Source organism: Anolis carolinensis, unplaced genomic scaffold (genome assembly GCF_035594765.1).
Source record: "Anolis carolinensis isolate JA03-04 unplaced genomic scaffold, rAnoCar3.1.pri scaffold_8, whole genome shotgun sequence".
NCBI lineage: Eukaryota > Metazoa > Chordata > Lepidosauria > Squamata > Dactyloidae > Anolis > Anolis carolinensis.
Window position 1 is genome coordinate 30,423,659 of NW_026943819.1, and position 17,500 is coordinate 30,441,158.

General features: G+C 39.0%; 3 protein-coding genes across 4 annotated transcripts; all 3 read left to right on the forward strand.

Moving 5' to 3' along the window:
• The first annotated feature begins 1,083 nt into the window (after positions 1-1,083).
• On the forward strand, positions 1,084-7,782 carry pcna (proliferating cell nuclear antigen). Of its 2 annotated transcripts, XM_003230257.3 has the most exons (6): positions 1,085-1,386; positions 2,818-2,915; positions 3,969-4,036; positions 4,768-4,962; positions 6,144-6,267; positions 7,353-7,782. In XM_003230257.3, the coding sequence occupies exons 1-6, from the start codon at positions 1,166-1,168 to the stop codon at positions 7,430-7,432; spliced, it is 786 nt and encodes a 261-aa protein (XP_003230305.1). In that variant the 5' UTR covers positions 1,085-1,165; the 3' UTR covers positions 7,433-7,782. The 2 variants fall into 2 exon arrangements, with proteins under 2 accessions (XP_062817165.1, XP_003230305.1); XM_062961095.1 differs by lacking the exon at positions 3,969-4,036 and having other exon boundaries at positions 1,084-1,386.
• A 2,329-nt stretch (positions 7,783-10,111) lies between these two features.
• On the forward strand, positions 10,112-16,419 carry tmem230 (transmembrane protein 230). The gene is made up of 3 exons (XM_062961096.1): positions 10,112-10,255; positions 13,050-13,179; positions 14,897-16,419. The coding sequence occupies exons 2-3, from the start codon at positions 13,084-13,086 to the stop codon at positions 15,182-15,184; spliced, it is 384 nt and encodes a 127-aa protein (XP_062817166.1). The 5' UTR covers positions 10,112-10,255; positions 13,050-13,083; the 3' UTR covers positions 15,185-16,419.
• Positions 15,514-17,326, forward strand: LOC134293511 (uncharacterized; the record flags this gene model as incomplete). The annotated part of the gene is given in 2 exon segments (XM_062961254.1): positions 15,514-15,555; positions 16,416-17,326. Coding segments are annotated over 2 exon segments (953 nt in total), but the record flags the coding sequence as incomplete, so codon positions are not given.
• Between the last annotated feature and the right edge of the window lie 174 nt (positions 17,327-17,500).

The following is a 17,500-nucleotide window of genomic DNA, read 5'->3' on the forward strand; positions in this document are numbered from 1 at the left end:
TATATAACATATTATGATACTGTTATAATATTAGTACAGAATAATTACTATATGTATATCTAATAATTTACTATTAAATCTAATAATATATATTTGTATCTAATAACATATAATAATGTATATTAATAATGTTTTAATATTAGTATCAAATAATATATAATTGTGTTTTAATATTTCTATATTTTTATATTGTAAGTTTTATTGTAATGCTTTAATTGTGAGCCGCTTTCAGCCACCGTATGGAAAGAAAAAGAGGGATGTAAATAAACATAATAATAATAACAATAATAGTATATAATAGGTTTATTTTAGTTTATCGCAATTATATATTTTTTGTGTCATAATAACGCGGCCATAATAACGCGGTTGTTATATGTATTAGTATGCCGTGTCTACACGCGTCATATAATGCAATTCCAAAGCGGTGCAGCCTCGCCCTCCAAAGGAACAAGTCCAGGCAAAACTGGTGCAGGAGCTTCCGGGTTCAGAACCTCCCGGTGAATGTGATTGGGTAATTGCGAGAGGACCCAGTGATCTGATTGGCTGCGCCGTGAATGACGTCAGGCGGGAATTCTCATCGAAAGGCTTCTTGGCGGGATAGGGGTTATTCCCACGCATGCGTCGTTCTGCTGTGGCGTCTTATTTCCCGCGAAGAGGGAGTGCGCATGCGTTGTCGAACGCTGCAGCGCGCGCCGACATTTTCTCAGCGCCCTTTGATTGGCCCAAGACGAGTGGGCGGGCGGTGGATGTCTGGAAAAGGGGCGTGGCCACGTTTTTCAGCACCGTTGATTGGTCCGCAAGAGGAGAGGGCGGGTCTTTTCGCTGAAGTAGCGCGGAAAAGGCATGGAGACACGCCCACAGCTTCGCAGAGCCCGTTGATTGGCTCAAAATGAGTGGGCGGAGCGAAGGAAGAGCTGGAGACGCGCCCACAGCTTTGATTGGATCAAGGCAGGAGAGCGAGGCGAAATGTCTCTTAGACAGGGACACGCCCACCCGTTTCCAGCTTCGCTGATTGGTCCCCACGCGGGGTGGGCGTGGCCTGACTGCCAAGGGGGGCGGGGCGATATAAAAGGGAGCTGCGGGCGCGCGGCAGGCCTCAGAAGCGCCGAGGACGCCGACGGGAGCGGATCGAGTCCTGTCTGCGCGGTTCCTTGAAGGCGTGAGGATGTTCGAGGCGCGGCTGGTGCAGGGCTCGCTGCTGAAGAAGGTGCTGGAGGCGCTGAAGGACCTGATCACGGAGGCGTGCTGGGACCTGGGCTCGGGCGGGATCAGCCTGCAGAGCATGGACTCCTCGCACGTGTCCCTGGTCCAGCTCACCATGCGCTCCGAGGGCTTCGACACCTACCGCTGCGACCGCAACATCGCCATGGGCGTCAACCTGGGCAGGTAGGCCGCCACAGGAAGGCGCCGGCCGCCATTTTTCCTTTTTTCCCGCCGTGGTGACGTCACGCGCGCCATTTCGCTTCCCTTTTGGCGGGAGAGGGCCCGGAGAGGCGTGGCTTTCCTCAACCGATGCTCCGCCTCTTTTCTCTTCCCTGAAAGCGGATTGGCTCGTCTTTAGGCCTTCGTCGCCCCTGCTTCCACCTGATTGGTGGGCTAGGTTTTAGGGGGGCGTGTCTTCGGGAATTGGCGCGTTTTTAAACAGGAAGCGCTTTTTTAAGAAAGGAGGCCTGGCTCCTCAGTGATTGTGTATCTATTCTTATTACTACAGTAGTGTCTCACTTATCCAAGCTAAACGGGCCGGCAGACGCTTGGATAAGCGAATATGTTGGATAATAAAGAGGGATTAAGGAAGAGCCTATTAAACATCAAATTAGGTTATGATTTTACAAATTAAGCACCAAAACATCATGTTTTACAACAAATTTGACATAAAAACAGTTAAATACACATTAATGTTATGTTGTAATTACTATATTTACAAATTTAGAACCAAAATTTCACGATATATTGAAATCATTGACTACAAAAATGGCTTGGATAATCCAGAAGCTTGGATAAGCGAAGCTTGGATGAGTGAGACTCTACTGTAAATATATATATATACAGAGTAGAGTCTCATTTATTTATTTTATTTCTCATTTATATCCCGCCCTTCTCACCCGAAGGGACTCAGGGCGGCTTACAACCGTGGCAACAATTAGATGTCCATACAAACCAATATAAAACAGCACATAAAACAGTTAAAACTATTAAAATACATTATGAATTAAAAATATACATTTCAAACATAAAATCAGATCCTTGTCCATAGTTCAGTCCATTTATCCAACATAAACGGGCCAGCAGAATGTTGGATAAGTGAATATGTTGGATAATAAGAAGGGATTAAGGAAAAGCCTATTAAACATTAAATCACATTATGATTTTACAAATTAAGCACCAAAACATCATGTTTTACAACAAATTGACAGAAAAGGTAGTTCGATACATGGTAACGTAATGTAGTAATTACTGTATTTACGAATTTAGCACCAAAATATTGCAATACTGTATATTGAAGACATTGACTACAAAAACACTGACTACTAACAGGCCGACTGCGTTGGATAATACAGAACGTTGGGTAAGTGGAGGATGGATAAGCGAGACTCTACTGAACTAGTCAGATTCACAAAAGTTAAACCTTCCAAAGTGAAAAGTCTACTCTAAATGGTGTATTGTCAGAGCATGGTTTTGTTCTTTATTTATATTACTTGTTTATTATTATTATTATTACCATGAAATCTATATTATACTATTACATGCTGAGAATAAACAGTGAATGCAGGATTGGAAGGAGCCTGAGCCTTCTTGTCTGCCTTCTCTCCTTCCTAGCATGTCCAAAGTGCTCAAGTGCGCGGGGAATGATGACATCATCACCCTGCGAGCGGAAGACAACGCGGACACGCTCGTTTTGGTCTTTGAGACGCCCAGTAAGTATCCCAGGCGCTTGATGGGGGTGGAAGCCTTGCCAAGGAGACAACATTTTTTCTCATAGAGTGGGGAGGGGCCTCTAAAGGCCATCCAGCCCAGCCACCTTCTGCCTTCATGCAGGGAAAGCACCATCAAAGTCTACTATACTTAATAATAATAAGAATAAGAATAGTAATAATAATAATAGGTTGGAAGATACTACAAGGGCCATTAGTCCATCCCCTTTCTTCCAGGCAGGAAAAGCACGATCAAAACCCTACTGACAGATGGCCTTCCAGGCTCTAATAATCATAACAGGTTCGAAGCCACCACAAGGGCTATCTAGTCCAACACCTGTATTTCTTAATATTAATAATACTATTTTGTAATACAATATAATGCTAATAATACAATATAATAATGTTAATTATATAGTACATGTAACATTACAAATAATATTTCAATATATTGATATAGTACAATACAGTAATTTATTGCCAGTATTGTGCTATGCTAATATATTATTGAGCCGCTCTGAGTCCCCTTTGGGGTGAGAAGGGCGGGATATAAATGTAGTAAATAAAATAAATAAATTTATTTCTGCCTTCATGCAGGAAAAGTGCCCTCAAAGCCCTCCCGACAGATGACCATCCTGCCTCTGATTAATAATAATAATAATAATAATATAATCCTAAAGTTGGGACCCCAAGGGCTATCCAGTTCAGCCCCCTTCTGCCTTCATGCAGGAAAAGTGCCATCAAAGCACCCCCAGCAGATGGCCATCCAGCCTCATAGACATTAGCGGGTTCATGGAGAAAGAAGGCTATAGAATCAGACTCTTCTAGGTTGGGAGTGGCCTTCAAGGGCCACCCAGTCCTGCCTTCATGCAGGAAAAACACCTGGCAATATTGTTTATTTTCACCTGCTGCATCAGTTTGTGAAAGAAGTATCATGAACTGAGTTTACATTGATGCCGATTAGTTCTGGTGAAGGAAAACGACACACTTTGAACCCTTTTCAGCACATTTTGAGCCCATTCCCTCACCTTCCCGCTCTCCTTGTTTCCCCTTTAGATCAAGAGAAGGTCTCCGACTATGAGATGAAATTAATGGACTTGGATGTGGAGCAGCTTGGCATTCCGGTAAGGCCCGGGATGGAAAGGATCCCCATATTTCAGTCTTCTCTTTTGCAATAATTTACAAAAAAAACAACAACAGCATAAATACATTGCACAATATACAAAAAAAAACACAATAAGACAATAAAACAGGCGTTAATACAGCGGTAATAATATCAATCAACCACTAAGTACAATTCAGTCGACTTCATTGGTGGGTAGGACTGCAGCGGCAATATAAAAATAACATCATCAGTTAAAATACCAGAACAAAAGGGACCTAATAAAATTCAGGATAGAGTTATAATGCCAACTGAGGCTGGAAGCCTCGCCCCGTGTTATTTTCCTGGTGGGAGAGGGCAAAGGCGACCCCAGGGTCCCTCCTCCCTATTATTGCTTCTTAATGATAAAGACACAGGGTCTCTTCCCATCCCAATTTGCACTTCCAAGAATTTGCAGCATTTTATCAGTCACCTCGTGTTTACAATATTTATATGGTGCACCTTACCCAGTCTACTTTTACAACCTCTCCATTTTAATCCATGTTTTTTATTAGTTCTTGTCATTTGCTTTTAATGTTTACATTTTTATAATTGTGCATGTTTTTTTTGTCTATTGTTGTGTTTTATATTGCTATTGTTTTTATTCGGGCTTGGCCCCATGTAAGTCGCCCTGAGTCCCCTTTGGGGAGATAGAGGCGGGGTATAAAAACAAAGTTACTATTATTATTAATGCTCCTCCTCCTCGTCGTCCAGGAGCAAGAGTACAGCTGTGTGGTGAAGATGCCCTCGGCCGAGTTTGCGCGCATCTGCCGGGACCTGAGCCACATTGGGGACGCGGTGGTCATCTCCTGCGCGAAGGACGGGGTCAAGTTCTCGGCCACCGGGGAGCTCGGCAGCGGGAACATCAAGCTCTCCCAGACCAGCGACGTCGACAAGGAGGACGAGGCCGTAAGTGCCCTGCGCTGTAGGACGGGTGCATTTACGGTGTGCTTTTGACACGAAAGAAATAGATTAATCTCTGCTGTGGGGTGGGTCCACTTTCTCTGTCTTGGTTCAATGCTATGGAGTCATGGGGGGGTGTCGTTGTCCAAGGCCTTGAGCCTTCTTCTCTTTTATTATTATTATTCTCTATCCACCAAACCACGAATCGCAGCACCCCATAACAACGAATCAATGCCATTAAATGAATTTTGATGTGCCTCATTTTGGCAAGGGGATTTAGCCTTGTAAGCAAGATCCCAGAATACACTAGAGTCTCACTTATCCAAGCCTTGCTTATCCAAGTTTCTGGATTATCCAAGCCATTTTTGTAGTCAATGTTTTCAATATATCGTGGTATTTTGGTGCTAAATTCGTAAATACAGTAATTACAATATAACATTACTGTGTATTGAACTGCTTTTTCTGTCAGATTTGTTGTAAAACGTGATGTTTTGGTGCTTAATTTGTAAAATTATAACCTAATTTGATGTTTAATAGGCTTTTCCTTAATCCCTCCTTATTATCCAAGATATTCGCTTATCCAAGCTTTTGCCAGCCCGTTTAGCTTGGATAAGTGAGACTCTACTGTACTTGTAAAATATGTAAACAAACCTAGTATAGTCTGCAGTTTTTATTTTATTTTTTGTGTCAGGTGCGACTTGAGAAACTGCAAGTCGCTTCTGGTGTGAGAGAATTGGCTGTCTGCAAGGATATTGCCCAGATGTTTTTGATGTTTTTACCATCCTTGTGGGAGGCTTCTCTCCTGTCCCCACATGGAGCTGGAGCTGATAGAGGGAGCTCATCTGTGTTCTCCCCGGGTGGGATTCGAACCTGGCAGCCTTCACGTCAGCAGCCCAACCTTCAGGTCACGAGGCTTTAAATCCACTAGGCCACTGGGGGCTCCAGCTGTGCAGGAGGAGAACTAGTGATGGTTCTCCTACTGCACAGACTATATTGGTGTTTGTTTACTCAAGGCAATGCAGCCCCCAAAAGGTGAGCCCTGGGGTCGGGTCCATAGGGTCAGTCTTTCCCCAAAGAGGGGCTCATGTGTGGAAGGGAGCGCTTGCCGTGCGTCTCGTGGTTCCTTTTTGGGAACGCTCTTCAGCGGGCGGTGTCCCTCTCTCTCTCTCTCTCTCTTTGTGCCGCAGGTGTCGATAGAGATGAACGAGGCCGTGCAGCTGACCTTTGCTCTGCGCTACCTGAACTTCTTCACCAAGGCCACCCCGCTCTCGCCCACCGTCACCCTCAGCATGTCCGCAGACGTCCCCCTGGGTCTGTATCGCATGCCTCCCTCCACACCAGGTTTCAACTGGCGGGTTTTACACAATGCTAGCATCTCTCTCTCTCTCTCTCTCTCTCTCTCTCTCTCTCTCTCTCTCTCTCTCTCTCTGTATTTGTTTATTTACAGTATTTGTATTCCACCCTTCTTTCTCACCCCGGATGGGACTCAGGGCAGATCACAATGCACACTTACATGGCAAACATTCAGTGCCATTAGACATACCACACATAGACAGACACAGAGGCCATTTAATATTATTTAATTATACACAATATAATTTACAATAATATATAATAATATAACATACTGTATATACAGTAGAGTCTCACTTATCCAACATAAACGGGCCGGCAGAACATTAGATAAGTGAATATGTTGGATAATAAGGAGGGGTTAAGGAAAAGCCTATTAAACATCAAATTAGGTTATGATTTTATAAATTAAGCACCAAAACATCATGTTATACAACAAATTTGACAGAAAAAGTAGTTCAATATGCAGTAATGTTATGTTGTAATTACTGTATTTACGAATTTAGCACTAAAATATCACGATGTATTGAAAACATTGACTACAAAAAAGCGTTGGATAATCCAGAACTTTGGATAAGCGAATGTTGAATAAGTGAGATTCTACTGTACATATAATATTCATAATGTTATATTGTAATATGATATAATACTAATAATACAATATAATAATATTAATCGTATATTATACTTTATATGTAATATTACTAATAATATTACAATATATTGATATAGTACAATATAGTAATTTATTGCCAGTGTTGTGCTATGCTAATAATATAATATTGTGTGTAAATTTAATTTGTAACTGCTCTGAGTCCCATTTGGGGTGAGAAGGGCGGGATATAAATGTATTAATAAATAATAATAATAATAAATATGATAGCTTTTTTTTTTCCTTCCCCTCTCCCTTCTTCCTCTTCTTTTCCTTTTTCTTATTATATAGGAAAGTGCTTATTGTATTTTTAAAAGTAGTGTATTATTGTGCAGTTATATGGAGAGATTAATTAGTAATTAATGCAATGTGATTACTTTCCTTCCTGCAGTGGTGGAATACAAGATTGCAGACATGGGACACTTGAAATACTACTTGGCTCCAAAGATTGAGGATCAAGAAGAGTCTTGAGCCCGAGAGCGCTCGTTCCTGGGGAGAAAAAGCCAGTTTTGTGTGTGAACGGAGCCGCCTCCTCCTCCCGGCACTTAGGGCCTTTTGTAGATACTTCTCTGTAAATACATTCGTTTTTGCAAACCACCTCTTCTTCTCTCCTTTCCCTTTTAGGCCCAGTTTGTTTTATATCCCTGAAGCATTGCCCCCCTTAAAGGGGAAGTGCACTATTCACAAAGAAGGGCCGTCTTTTTCCACAGGAAGAGTCATAAGAATAAGAATAATAATGTTTGGAGAAACCTGCTTTTGTACGTGGAAATTTTTCCAAAAAATCCTAACGCTTGTCAATAAAGAATTACTGAGTTTTCTTACTAGGTATCTGGCTTATTGGCATCTTGAGCAGCAACACACAGTCCAAGCCGGTGATTTTCAGCCTTCCTTGTGCTGCTGCGACCCTTAATGCCATTCCTCATGTGGTGGTGATCCCACAACAACAACAATAATAATAAACTTTATTTGTATACAGCCCTATCTCCCGGATGGGACTCAAGGCGGTTTCCAATTATAAAAAACAACACATACATTACGTAGCAACAAATAACAACTTGATCAAGGGGACATTATTTTTGTTGCTACTTCACTGTCAGTTTGCGACTGTTATGAATCGCAGTGTAAAATATCTGATATGCAGGATGTTTTGCCATTCACGACCAAATTTGCAACAAAGACCTGATGCACCCAAATTCTAATACTGGGGGGGTTAAAAGGGGGATTGATTTTGTCATTTGGGATTTATAGTTCACCTACAATCAAAGCATTCTGAACTCTACCAACAATGGAATTCAACCAAATTGGCACACACAACTCCCATGACCAACAGGAAATACTGGAAGGGTTTCGTGGGCATTGACCTTAAGTTTGGGAGTTGTAGTTCACCTACACTGTGGACTTAAACCATGATGGATCTGGACCAAACTTGGCACGAATACTCAATATGCCCAAGTATGAACACTGGTGGAGTTTGGGGAAAACAGACCTTGGCATTTGGGAGTTGTAGTTGCTGGGATTTATAGTTCACCTGCAATCAAAGAGCCCCTTGAACCCCACCAACAATAGCATTGTGCTTTTGGTGGGAGGATTCACGGTTTCCAAAAAGGAAGAGAAGGACAAGCTAATAATACTAATGCAACAATAATAATACATCTTTATTTATATCCTGCTTTTCTCCCACAAAGGGACCCAAAGCATCTTACAACATATTAGTATACAAACAATCCGAATGCATATATAAAACGAAACAAAACATTTTCAGTAATAACCCTATCAGTAACAGAATAATAAATACATCTTCAGTAATAATAAAACTCCAATAATACTAATACAAGTCTTAATAAAACTCCAAAAATAAAACTCATGAGAGTAGTAGTAGTATTGGAGTATTATTTTTATTAGTGTTGCATTATTACAATTGAAGTATTATTATTACTTGAAACACAACAAGATGAGTCCACGGCAGACACTGCTGGCTGTTGTATTGGTGGTATTATTATTATTATTGGAGATGTCGTTAATATAATAATAATACCTAGACACTTGTGAAGTGTTCAACTTGTGAGTTTGTGATACGAAATCCAGCATGTCTATCTTGTTTGCTGTGTCATAATAAAATAATAATAACTGCAAAAGGCCACCCTACTGGGATCTGCATGCATCATCTGAAAATACATCACACAGTCCTAGACACTTGGAAAGTGTTCGACTTGTGAGTTTGTGAAACGAAATCCAGCATGTCTATCTTGTTTGCTGTGTCATAATAAAATAATAACTGCAAAAGGCCACCCTACTGGGATCTGCATGCATCATCTGAAAATACATGACACAGTCCTAGACACTTGGGAAGTGTCCGACTTGTGATTTTGTGATACGAAATCCAGCATATCTATCTTGTTTGCTGTGTCATAATAAAATAATAACTGCAAAAGGCCACCCTACTGGGATCTGCATGCATCATCTGAAAATACATGACACAGTCCTAGACACTTGGGAAGTGTCCGACTTGTGATTTTGTGATACGAAATCCAGCATATCTATCTTGTTTGCTGTGTCATAATAAAATAATAACTGCAAAAGGCCACCCTACTGGGATCTGCATGCATCATCTGAAAATACATCACACAGTCCTAGACACTTGGGAAGTGTTCGACTTGTGATTTTGTGATACGAAATCCAGCATATCTATCTTGTTTGCTGTGTCATAATAAAATAATAACTGCAAAAGGCCACCCTACTGGGATCTGCATGCATCATCTGAAAATACATCACAGTCCTAGACACTTGGGAAGTGTTCGACTTGTGATTTTGTGATACGAAATCCAGCATATCTATCTTGTTTGCTGTGTCATAATAAAATAATAACTGCAAAAGGCCACCCTACTGGGATCTGCATGCATCATCTGAAAATACATGACACAGTCCTAGACACTTGGGAAGTGTCCGACTTGTGATTTTGTGATACGAAATCCAGCATATCTATCTTGTTTGCTGTGTCATGCAATAATAATAAAATTCTAATAATACTACTTCAATCATAATATTGATTCCAAATATTCCTAAATCCAGAAGATTTCCTACTCACCAGGAATGGTTCCATCACAATCCGAAAGGAGGCGAAAAAATTCTCAGTGGCGACACCTGGTGGCCACTCGCGAAATAGCCGCCCTCTCCAAAGGAGTTGGGTGACCCGGAAGCGCCCTGGGAAAAAAAAGAATATCAACTTCCTGGGTCGGCCCATTTCTGCACCTGGGTCAGGAAGGAGGAAGGGAGGAGCAGGGGAACGCCCTGCAGGTAGGAAAAGGGGGGCTGCACGTGGGAATGGCCCCCCAGACACGTGTACAGGGCTGGGATGCGGGTCAGGGGAGGGAGGGAGGGAGGGCCAGGCTCAAGCGCAAACCAGGCCTCGTCCTGGGATTATCTTTGTTATTATTATTAGTATTATTATTATTCTGTGCAATGGTATTATTGTCCTGTCCTGCTGCTCATCAGTTTGGGGAAGGAAGGAACTGCCTTTTGGATTCAGAATACAACTCCAATAATAAATAAATAAATAAATAAATAATAACAATACAACTCCATTATTGTTCTACTATATTATTATTATTAATAATAATATAGTATAATAATAATATAATTCCAATAATCATAATAGCAACGACAATAATAATACAGCTCCAATAATGATGATGATGATAATACAGCTCCAATAATTATATAGTATAATAATAATATAATTCCAATAATCATAATAGCAACGACAATAATAATACAGCTCCAATGATGATGATGATGATAATACAGCTCCAATAATTATATAGTATAATAATAATATAATTCCAATAATCATAATAGCAACGACAATAATAATACAGCTCCAATAATGATGATGATGATAATACAACTCCAATAATTATATAGTATAATAATAATATAATTCCAATAATCATAATAGCAACGACAATAATAATACAGCTCCAATGATGATGATGATGATAATAATAACTCTAATAGCAATACAACTCCCATAATAATAGTATAATAATAATATAATTCTAATAATCAAAATAACAATAATAATACAGCTCCAGTAATAATAATAATAATAATAATATAACTCCAATAATAATATAGTATAATAATAATAATGTAATTCCAATAATCATAATAACAACAATAATAATAATACAGCTCCAGTAATAATAATAATAATAATAACAATAATACAACTCCAATAATAATATGTATAATAATAATAATATAATTCCAATAATCATAATAGCAACAATAATAATACAGCTCCAATAATGATGATGATGATAATAATAATAACTCTAATAACAATACAACTATAACAATACAACTATAATATAGTATAATAATATAATTCCAATAATCATAATTGTAACGACAATAATAATACAGCTCCAATAATGATGATGATGATGATGATGATAATACAACTCCAATAATTATATAGTATAATAATAATATAATTACAATAATCATAATAGCAACAACAATAATAATACAGCTCCAATAATGATGATGATAAAAATAACTCTAATAGCAATACAACTCCAATAATAATAATATAGTATAATAATAATAAATAAATACATAAATAATAATAATACAGCTCCAATAATGATGATGATGATGATAACTGATAGCAATACAACTCCAATAGTATAATAATATAATTCCAATATAATTCCAATAATCATAATAGCAACAACAATAATACAGCTCCAATAATGATGATGATGATGATAATACAACTCCAATAATTATATAGTATTATAATAATATAATTCCAATAATCATAATAGCAAGAACAATAATAATACAGCTCCAATAATAATAACAATAATACAACTCCAATAATAATATAGTATAATAATAATGTAATTCCAATAATCAAAATAGCAACAACAATAATAATACAGCTCCAATAATGATGATGATGATAATAATAACTCTGATAGCAATACAACTCCAATAATAATATAGTACAATAATAATATAATTCCAATAATCATAATAGCAACAACAATAATAATACAGCTGCAATAATAATAATAATATAACTCCAATAATAATATATTATAATAATATAATTCCAATAATCATAATAGCAACAACAATAATAATACAGATCCAGTAATAATAATAATAATAATAATAATAATAATACAACTCCAATAATAATATATTATAATAATAATATAATTCCAATAATTGTAATAGCAACAATAATAATACAGCTCCAATAATGATGATGATGATGATAATACAACTCCATTAATTATATAGTACAGTAGAATCTCACTTATCCAACACTCGCTTATCCAACGTTCTGGATTATCCAACCCATTTTTGTAGTCAATGTTTTCAATACATCGTGATATTTTGGTGCTAAATTCGTAAATACAGTAATTACTACATAGCATTATTTCTTATTGAACTACTTTTTCTGTCAAATTTGTTGTATAACATGATATTTTTGGTGCTTAATTTGTAAAATCATAACCTAATTTGATGTTTAATAGGCTTTTCCTTAATCCCTCCTTATTATCCAACATATCCGCTTATCCAACGTTCTGCTGGCCCATTTATGTTGGATAAGTGAGACTCTACTGTATAATACTAATATAATTCCAATAATCATAATAGCAATAATAATAATACAGCTCCAATAATGATGATGATGATAATAATAATAACTCTGATAGCAATACAACTCCAATAATAATATAGTATAATAATATAATTCCAATAATCATAATAGCACCGACAATAATAATACAGCTCCAATAATGATGATGATGATGATGATGATAATAATTCTAATAGCAATACAACTCCAATAATAATATAGTATAATAATATAATTCCAATAATCATAATAGCAACAATAATAATACAGCTCCAATAATGATGATGATAATAATAATAACTCTAATAAGTGCAAACCAGACTTTTGCAAAAAAAAAAAAGGAGTGTTGTGGCCTCGGTGGAAGTGGTGTCGAACTGGGTTAACCCTGGCAGTGTAGACGCACCTCGGAGCCTGTGCCTTGTTTCCCAGGCTGCAGGCGAGCGCTCCGTCGTCGGCCGAGAAGATGCCCTCCCGCTCCAGCCTGGCCGCCTCCGCCCCGGGCAGCAAAGTCAAGTACTCCAAGCTCAGCTGCAATGACGACGGATACATCGACCTGCAGGTAAGTCGCGCATTGGCCTCTCCCCAAAAGGGGAACCCTGTGAGCCAAGAGGGTGATGCAGCGGCTCAAAAGGCCAATGCGATCCCAGTCTGCATCAATGGGAGTCTAGTGAATGGAGGAAAGCAATGTAGCCAGGGCTTGACGATAGTAGTATATACGACTGAGCATGAGCCAAGAGGGTGATGCAGTGGCTCAAAAGGCCAATGCGATCCCAGTCTACATCAATGGGAGTCTAGTATCCGAATGAAGGAAAGCAGTAAAGCCATGGCTTGACAATAGTAATATATACGACTGAGCATGAGCCAAGAGGGTGATGCAGCGGCTCAAAAGGCCAATGCGATCCCAGTCTACATCAATGGGAGTCTAGTATCCGAATGAAGGAAAGCAGTAAAGCCATGGCTTGACAATAGTAATATATACGACTGAGCATGAGCCAAGAGGGGTGATGCAGCGGCTCAAAAGGCCAATGCGATCCCAGTCTACATCAATGGGAGTCTAGTATCCGAATGAAGGAAAGCAGTAAAGCCATGGCTTGACAATAGTAATATATACGACTGAGCATGAGCCAAGAGGGGTGATGCAGCGGCTCAAAAGGCCAATGCGATCCCAGTCTACATCAATGGGAGTCTAGTATCCGAATGAAGGAAAGCAGTAAAGCCATGGCTTGACAATAGTAATATATACGACTGAGCATGAGCCAAGAGGGGTGATGCAGCAGCTCAAAAGGCCAATGTGATTCCAGTTCTGCATCAATGGGAGTCTAGTGTCTGAATGGAGGAAAGCAATATAGCCATGGCTTGACAATAGTAATATATACTATATATTGTATTTGAGCATGAGTAGCAGCAAAAATGAGATATGAATGTATGACCTCCTGACAGACCCCACCTGGACATGGAAAGTGCCTTAAATGTATATTTAAATGTATAATTATGTATATTTTTAATGTATATTCTTAATTTTATTGTAATTTTTAATCTCGATGGATTTTAAATTTGATGAAAACTGTTTTTTGATGTGTATGTTTATATTGTGAGCCGCTCTGAGTCCCCTGATGGGTGAGAAGGGCAGGGTAGAAGTGATGTAATAAATTAAAAATAAATAAATATACGACTGAGCATGAGCCAAGAGGGTGATGCAGCGGCTCAAAAGGCCAATGCGATCCCAGTCTGCATCAGTGGGAGTCTAGTTTGGGGACCCGTCCGAGCCTGGCCCGGCCGCCAGGAGGCAGCATTGCCATAGCGCTTCCTCACTGTCCGTAATAATAATAATAATAATAACAACAACAACAACAACAACAACTTTATTTTTATACCCCGCCCCATCTCCCCGAAGGGACTCGGGGCGGCTTACATGGGGCCTTGCTCGATAAAACAATCAAATATCAGTAACACAACTATAAAACAATTATACCAGTAAAACATCAATATCAATAAAACAATCGTTAAAATCGACAAGAAGCATACAATATTAAAACAGGAGACTAATTCATAAAATCCAGAACAGAATGTACCGGGATTGAAGTCAGATCAAAAGCCCTGAGTTGTGTGGCTTTTCCGTTCTTTTTATTCCTCCGAAATCTTCTTCCCAAACGGTCTTTGCAAGGGGTTGATCCCGGGGTGGCTGCCCTTTGGGGCCGAGAGCGGAGCCCTGGCTTCGAGGCTGACCCTCTTCTCCTCCTCCTTCTGGGCCTTCTTCTTCTTCTTCTTCTTCCCAGTTCAAGAAGAGCCCCCCCAAGATCCCCTACAAGGCCATTGCGCTGGCCACCCTCCTCTTCCTCATCGGGACCCTGCTCATCGTCATCGGGGGGCTCCTCCTCGCGGGGTACATCAGCCACGCGGTAGGTTGTCTTGATGTGATGTTATGTTGTAATGACCGTGCAGTCGAGGCTCACTTAACGGGCATGATGGATGTGGATAAATTAACGTCTTTACTGAAAAAAGTCACAGGAAGTAATGCTAGAAGCACAGACTGGAGTCTCTTTAAAGAATTCATGAAAATCTAATGGAATTGAATTATAAATACAGCCAAATATATATATATACACACACACACACACATATATATATATATATACACACACACACATATATATATATTTGTATGAAAGGAAGACCTAATAGAAAAGAATACAGAATAGGGGTGAAAAATGGTAGAAAACGGAAAGAAAAAAAAAGATAGACAGTGTTTGGAACTACTGCAAAGAATGAAGAATGGAAGTACAAATTTCCCCCCATATATATATATATATATATATATATATATATATATATATAGAGAGAGAGAGAGAGAGAGAGAGAGAGAGAGAGAGTAGAGTCTCACTTAACAGGCATGATGGATGTGGATAAATTAACGTCTTTACTGAAAAAAGTCACAGTAAGTAATGCTAGAAGCACAGACTGGAGTCTCTTTAAAGAATTCATGAAAATCTAATGGAATTGAATTATAAATATAACTTGAATTATATATATATATATATATATATATATATATATATATATATATACACACACACATACATACATACATACATACACACACACACACACACACACATATATTTGTATGAAAGGAAAACCTAATAGAAAAGAATACAGAATAGGGGTGAAAAATGGTAGAAAACGGAAAGAAAAAAAAAGATAGACAGTGTTCGGAACTACTGCAAAGAATGAAGAATGGACATACAGACATAATTTAATAATAATTTTATTCTTATTCCCCGCCCCATCTCCCCAAAGGGACTCGGGGCGGCTTACATGGGGCCAAGCCCAAACAGAGCCATAAAAACAAGACAAAAAACCAATGAAATCAATAATCAAACCATAAAAGCAAGTCATAAAAACCACATACAAGATAATATATGAAAGGAAGACCTAATAGAAAAGAATACAGAATAGGGGTGAAAAATGGTAGAAAACGGAAAAAAAAAAAAGATGGACAGTGTTCGGAATTACTGCAAAGAATGAAGAATGGAAGTACAAATTTCCCCCCATATATATATATATATATACAGTCGAGTCTCACTTAACGGACATGATGGATATGGATAAATTAACGTTTTTACTGGAGTCTCTTTAAAGAATACCTGAAAATCTAATGGAATTGAAATTATATCTATCTATCTATCTATCTGTCTATCTATCTATATATATATGGATGAAAGGAAGACCTATAATTATATATAATACAGGATTCCTCTCCCTTCCTGCTGTCTCAGCCTCGTTGTTCTTAACTAGGAGTTGTTTGTAAGCTCGGTGTTTGTAACTCAGGGGCGGCATGTGCAGATCTTGAGCATTGAGGGGCAAGTCTCATCTCCTTCTCCTTTTTCCTCGTTCTGCTTCCTCTCCTTCTCCTCCGCCTTCCACTTCTCTCTTTCTCCTCCTTTCTCCTTCTCTTCCTTCTTCTCCTCTTTCCCCTCCTCCTTCTCTTTTCCTTCTCGTTTTTCTCTTCATTCTTTCCTTCTCCTTCCTCCTTCTTCTCTTTCTTCTCATTTCTCCTTCTTCTCCACCTTTTTTCTTTTTTCTTCTCCTCCTCCTTCTTTCTCCTTCTCTTCCTTCTTTTCCTCCTCTTTCTTTTCCTTCTCCTTTTTCTTCTCCTTCTCTTCCTTCTTGTCCTCTTTCCTTCTCCTTTCTTTCCATTCTTCTCCTTTTTCTTTTCCTTATTTCTCCTTCTCTTCCTTCTTCTCCTCCTTCCCCTCCTCCTCCTCCTCTATCTTTCTCCTCTTTCTTCTCCTCCTTCTTCCTCTTCTTTTTCTCCTCCTTCTCTTTCTCCTCCTTCTTCTTTCTCCTTCTCTTCCTTCCTCTCCTTTCTTCTCCTTCCTCTCCTTCTCCACTTTCCACTTCCTTTCTTTCTCCTTCTCTTTCTTTCTCCCTTTTCTTCTCCTTCTTCTTCTCCTTCCTCTCCTTCTCCTCCTAATTCTCCTTTTTCCTTTTCTTTCTCCTTCTCTTCCTTCTTCTCCTCTTTCCCCTCCTCCTCCTTCTGTTTTCCTTCTCGTTTTTCTCCTCTTTCTTTCCTTCTCCTTCCTCTCCTTCTCATTTCTCCTTTCTCCTTCTTCTCCACCTTTTTTCTTTCTTCTTTTTCTTCCCCTCCTCCTCCTTCTTTCTCCTTCTCTTCCTTCTCCTCCTCTTTCTCCTTCTCCACCTTTTTGCTTTTTTCTTCTCCTCCTTCTTTCTCCTTCTCTTCCTTCTTTTTCCTTCTCCTCTTCCTTCTCCTCTTTCCTTCTCCTCCTTCTCCTTTCTTTCCCTTCTCCTTTTTCTTCTCCTTATTTCTCCTTCTCTTCCTCTTCTTCTCTTCCTTCTTTCTCCTTCCCTTCCTCCGTCTC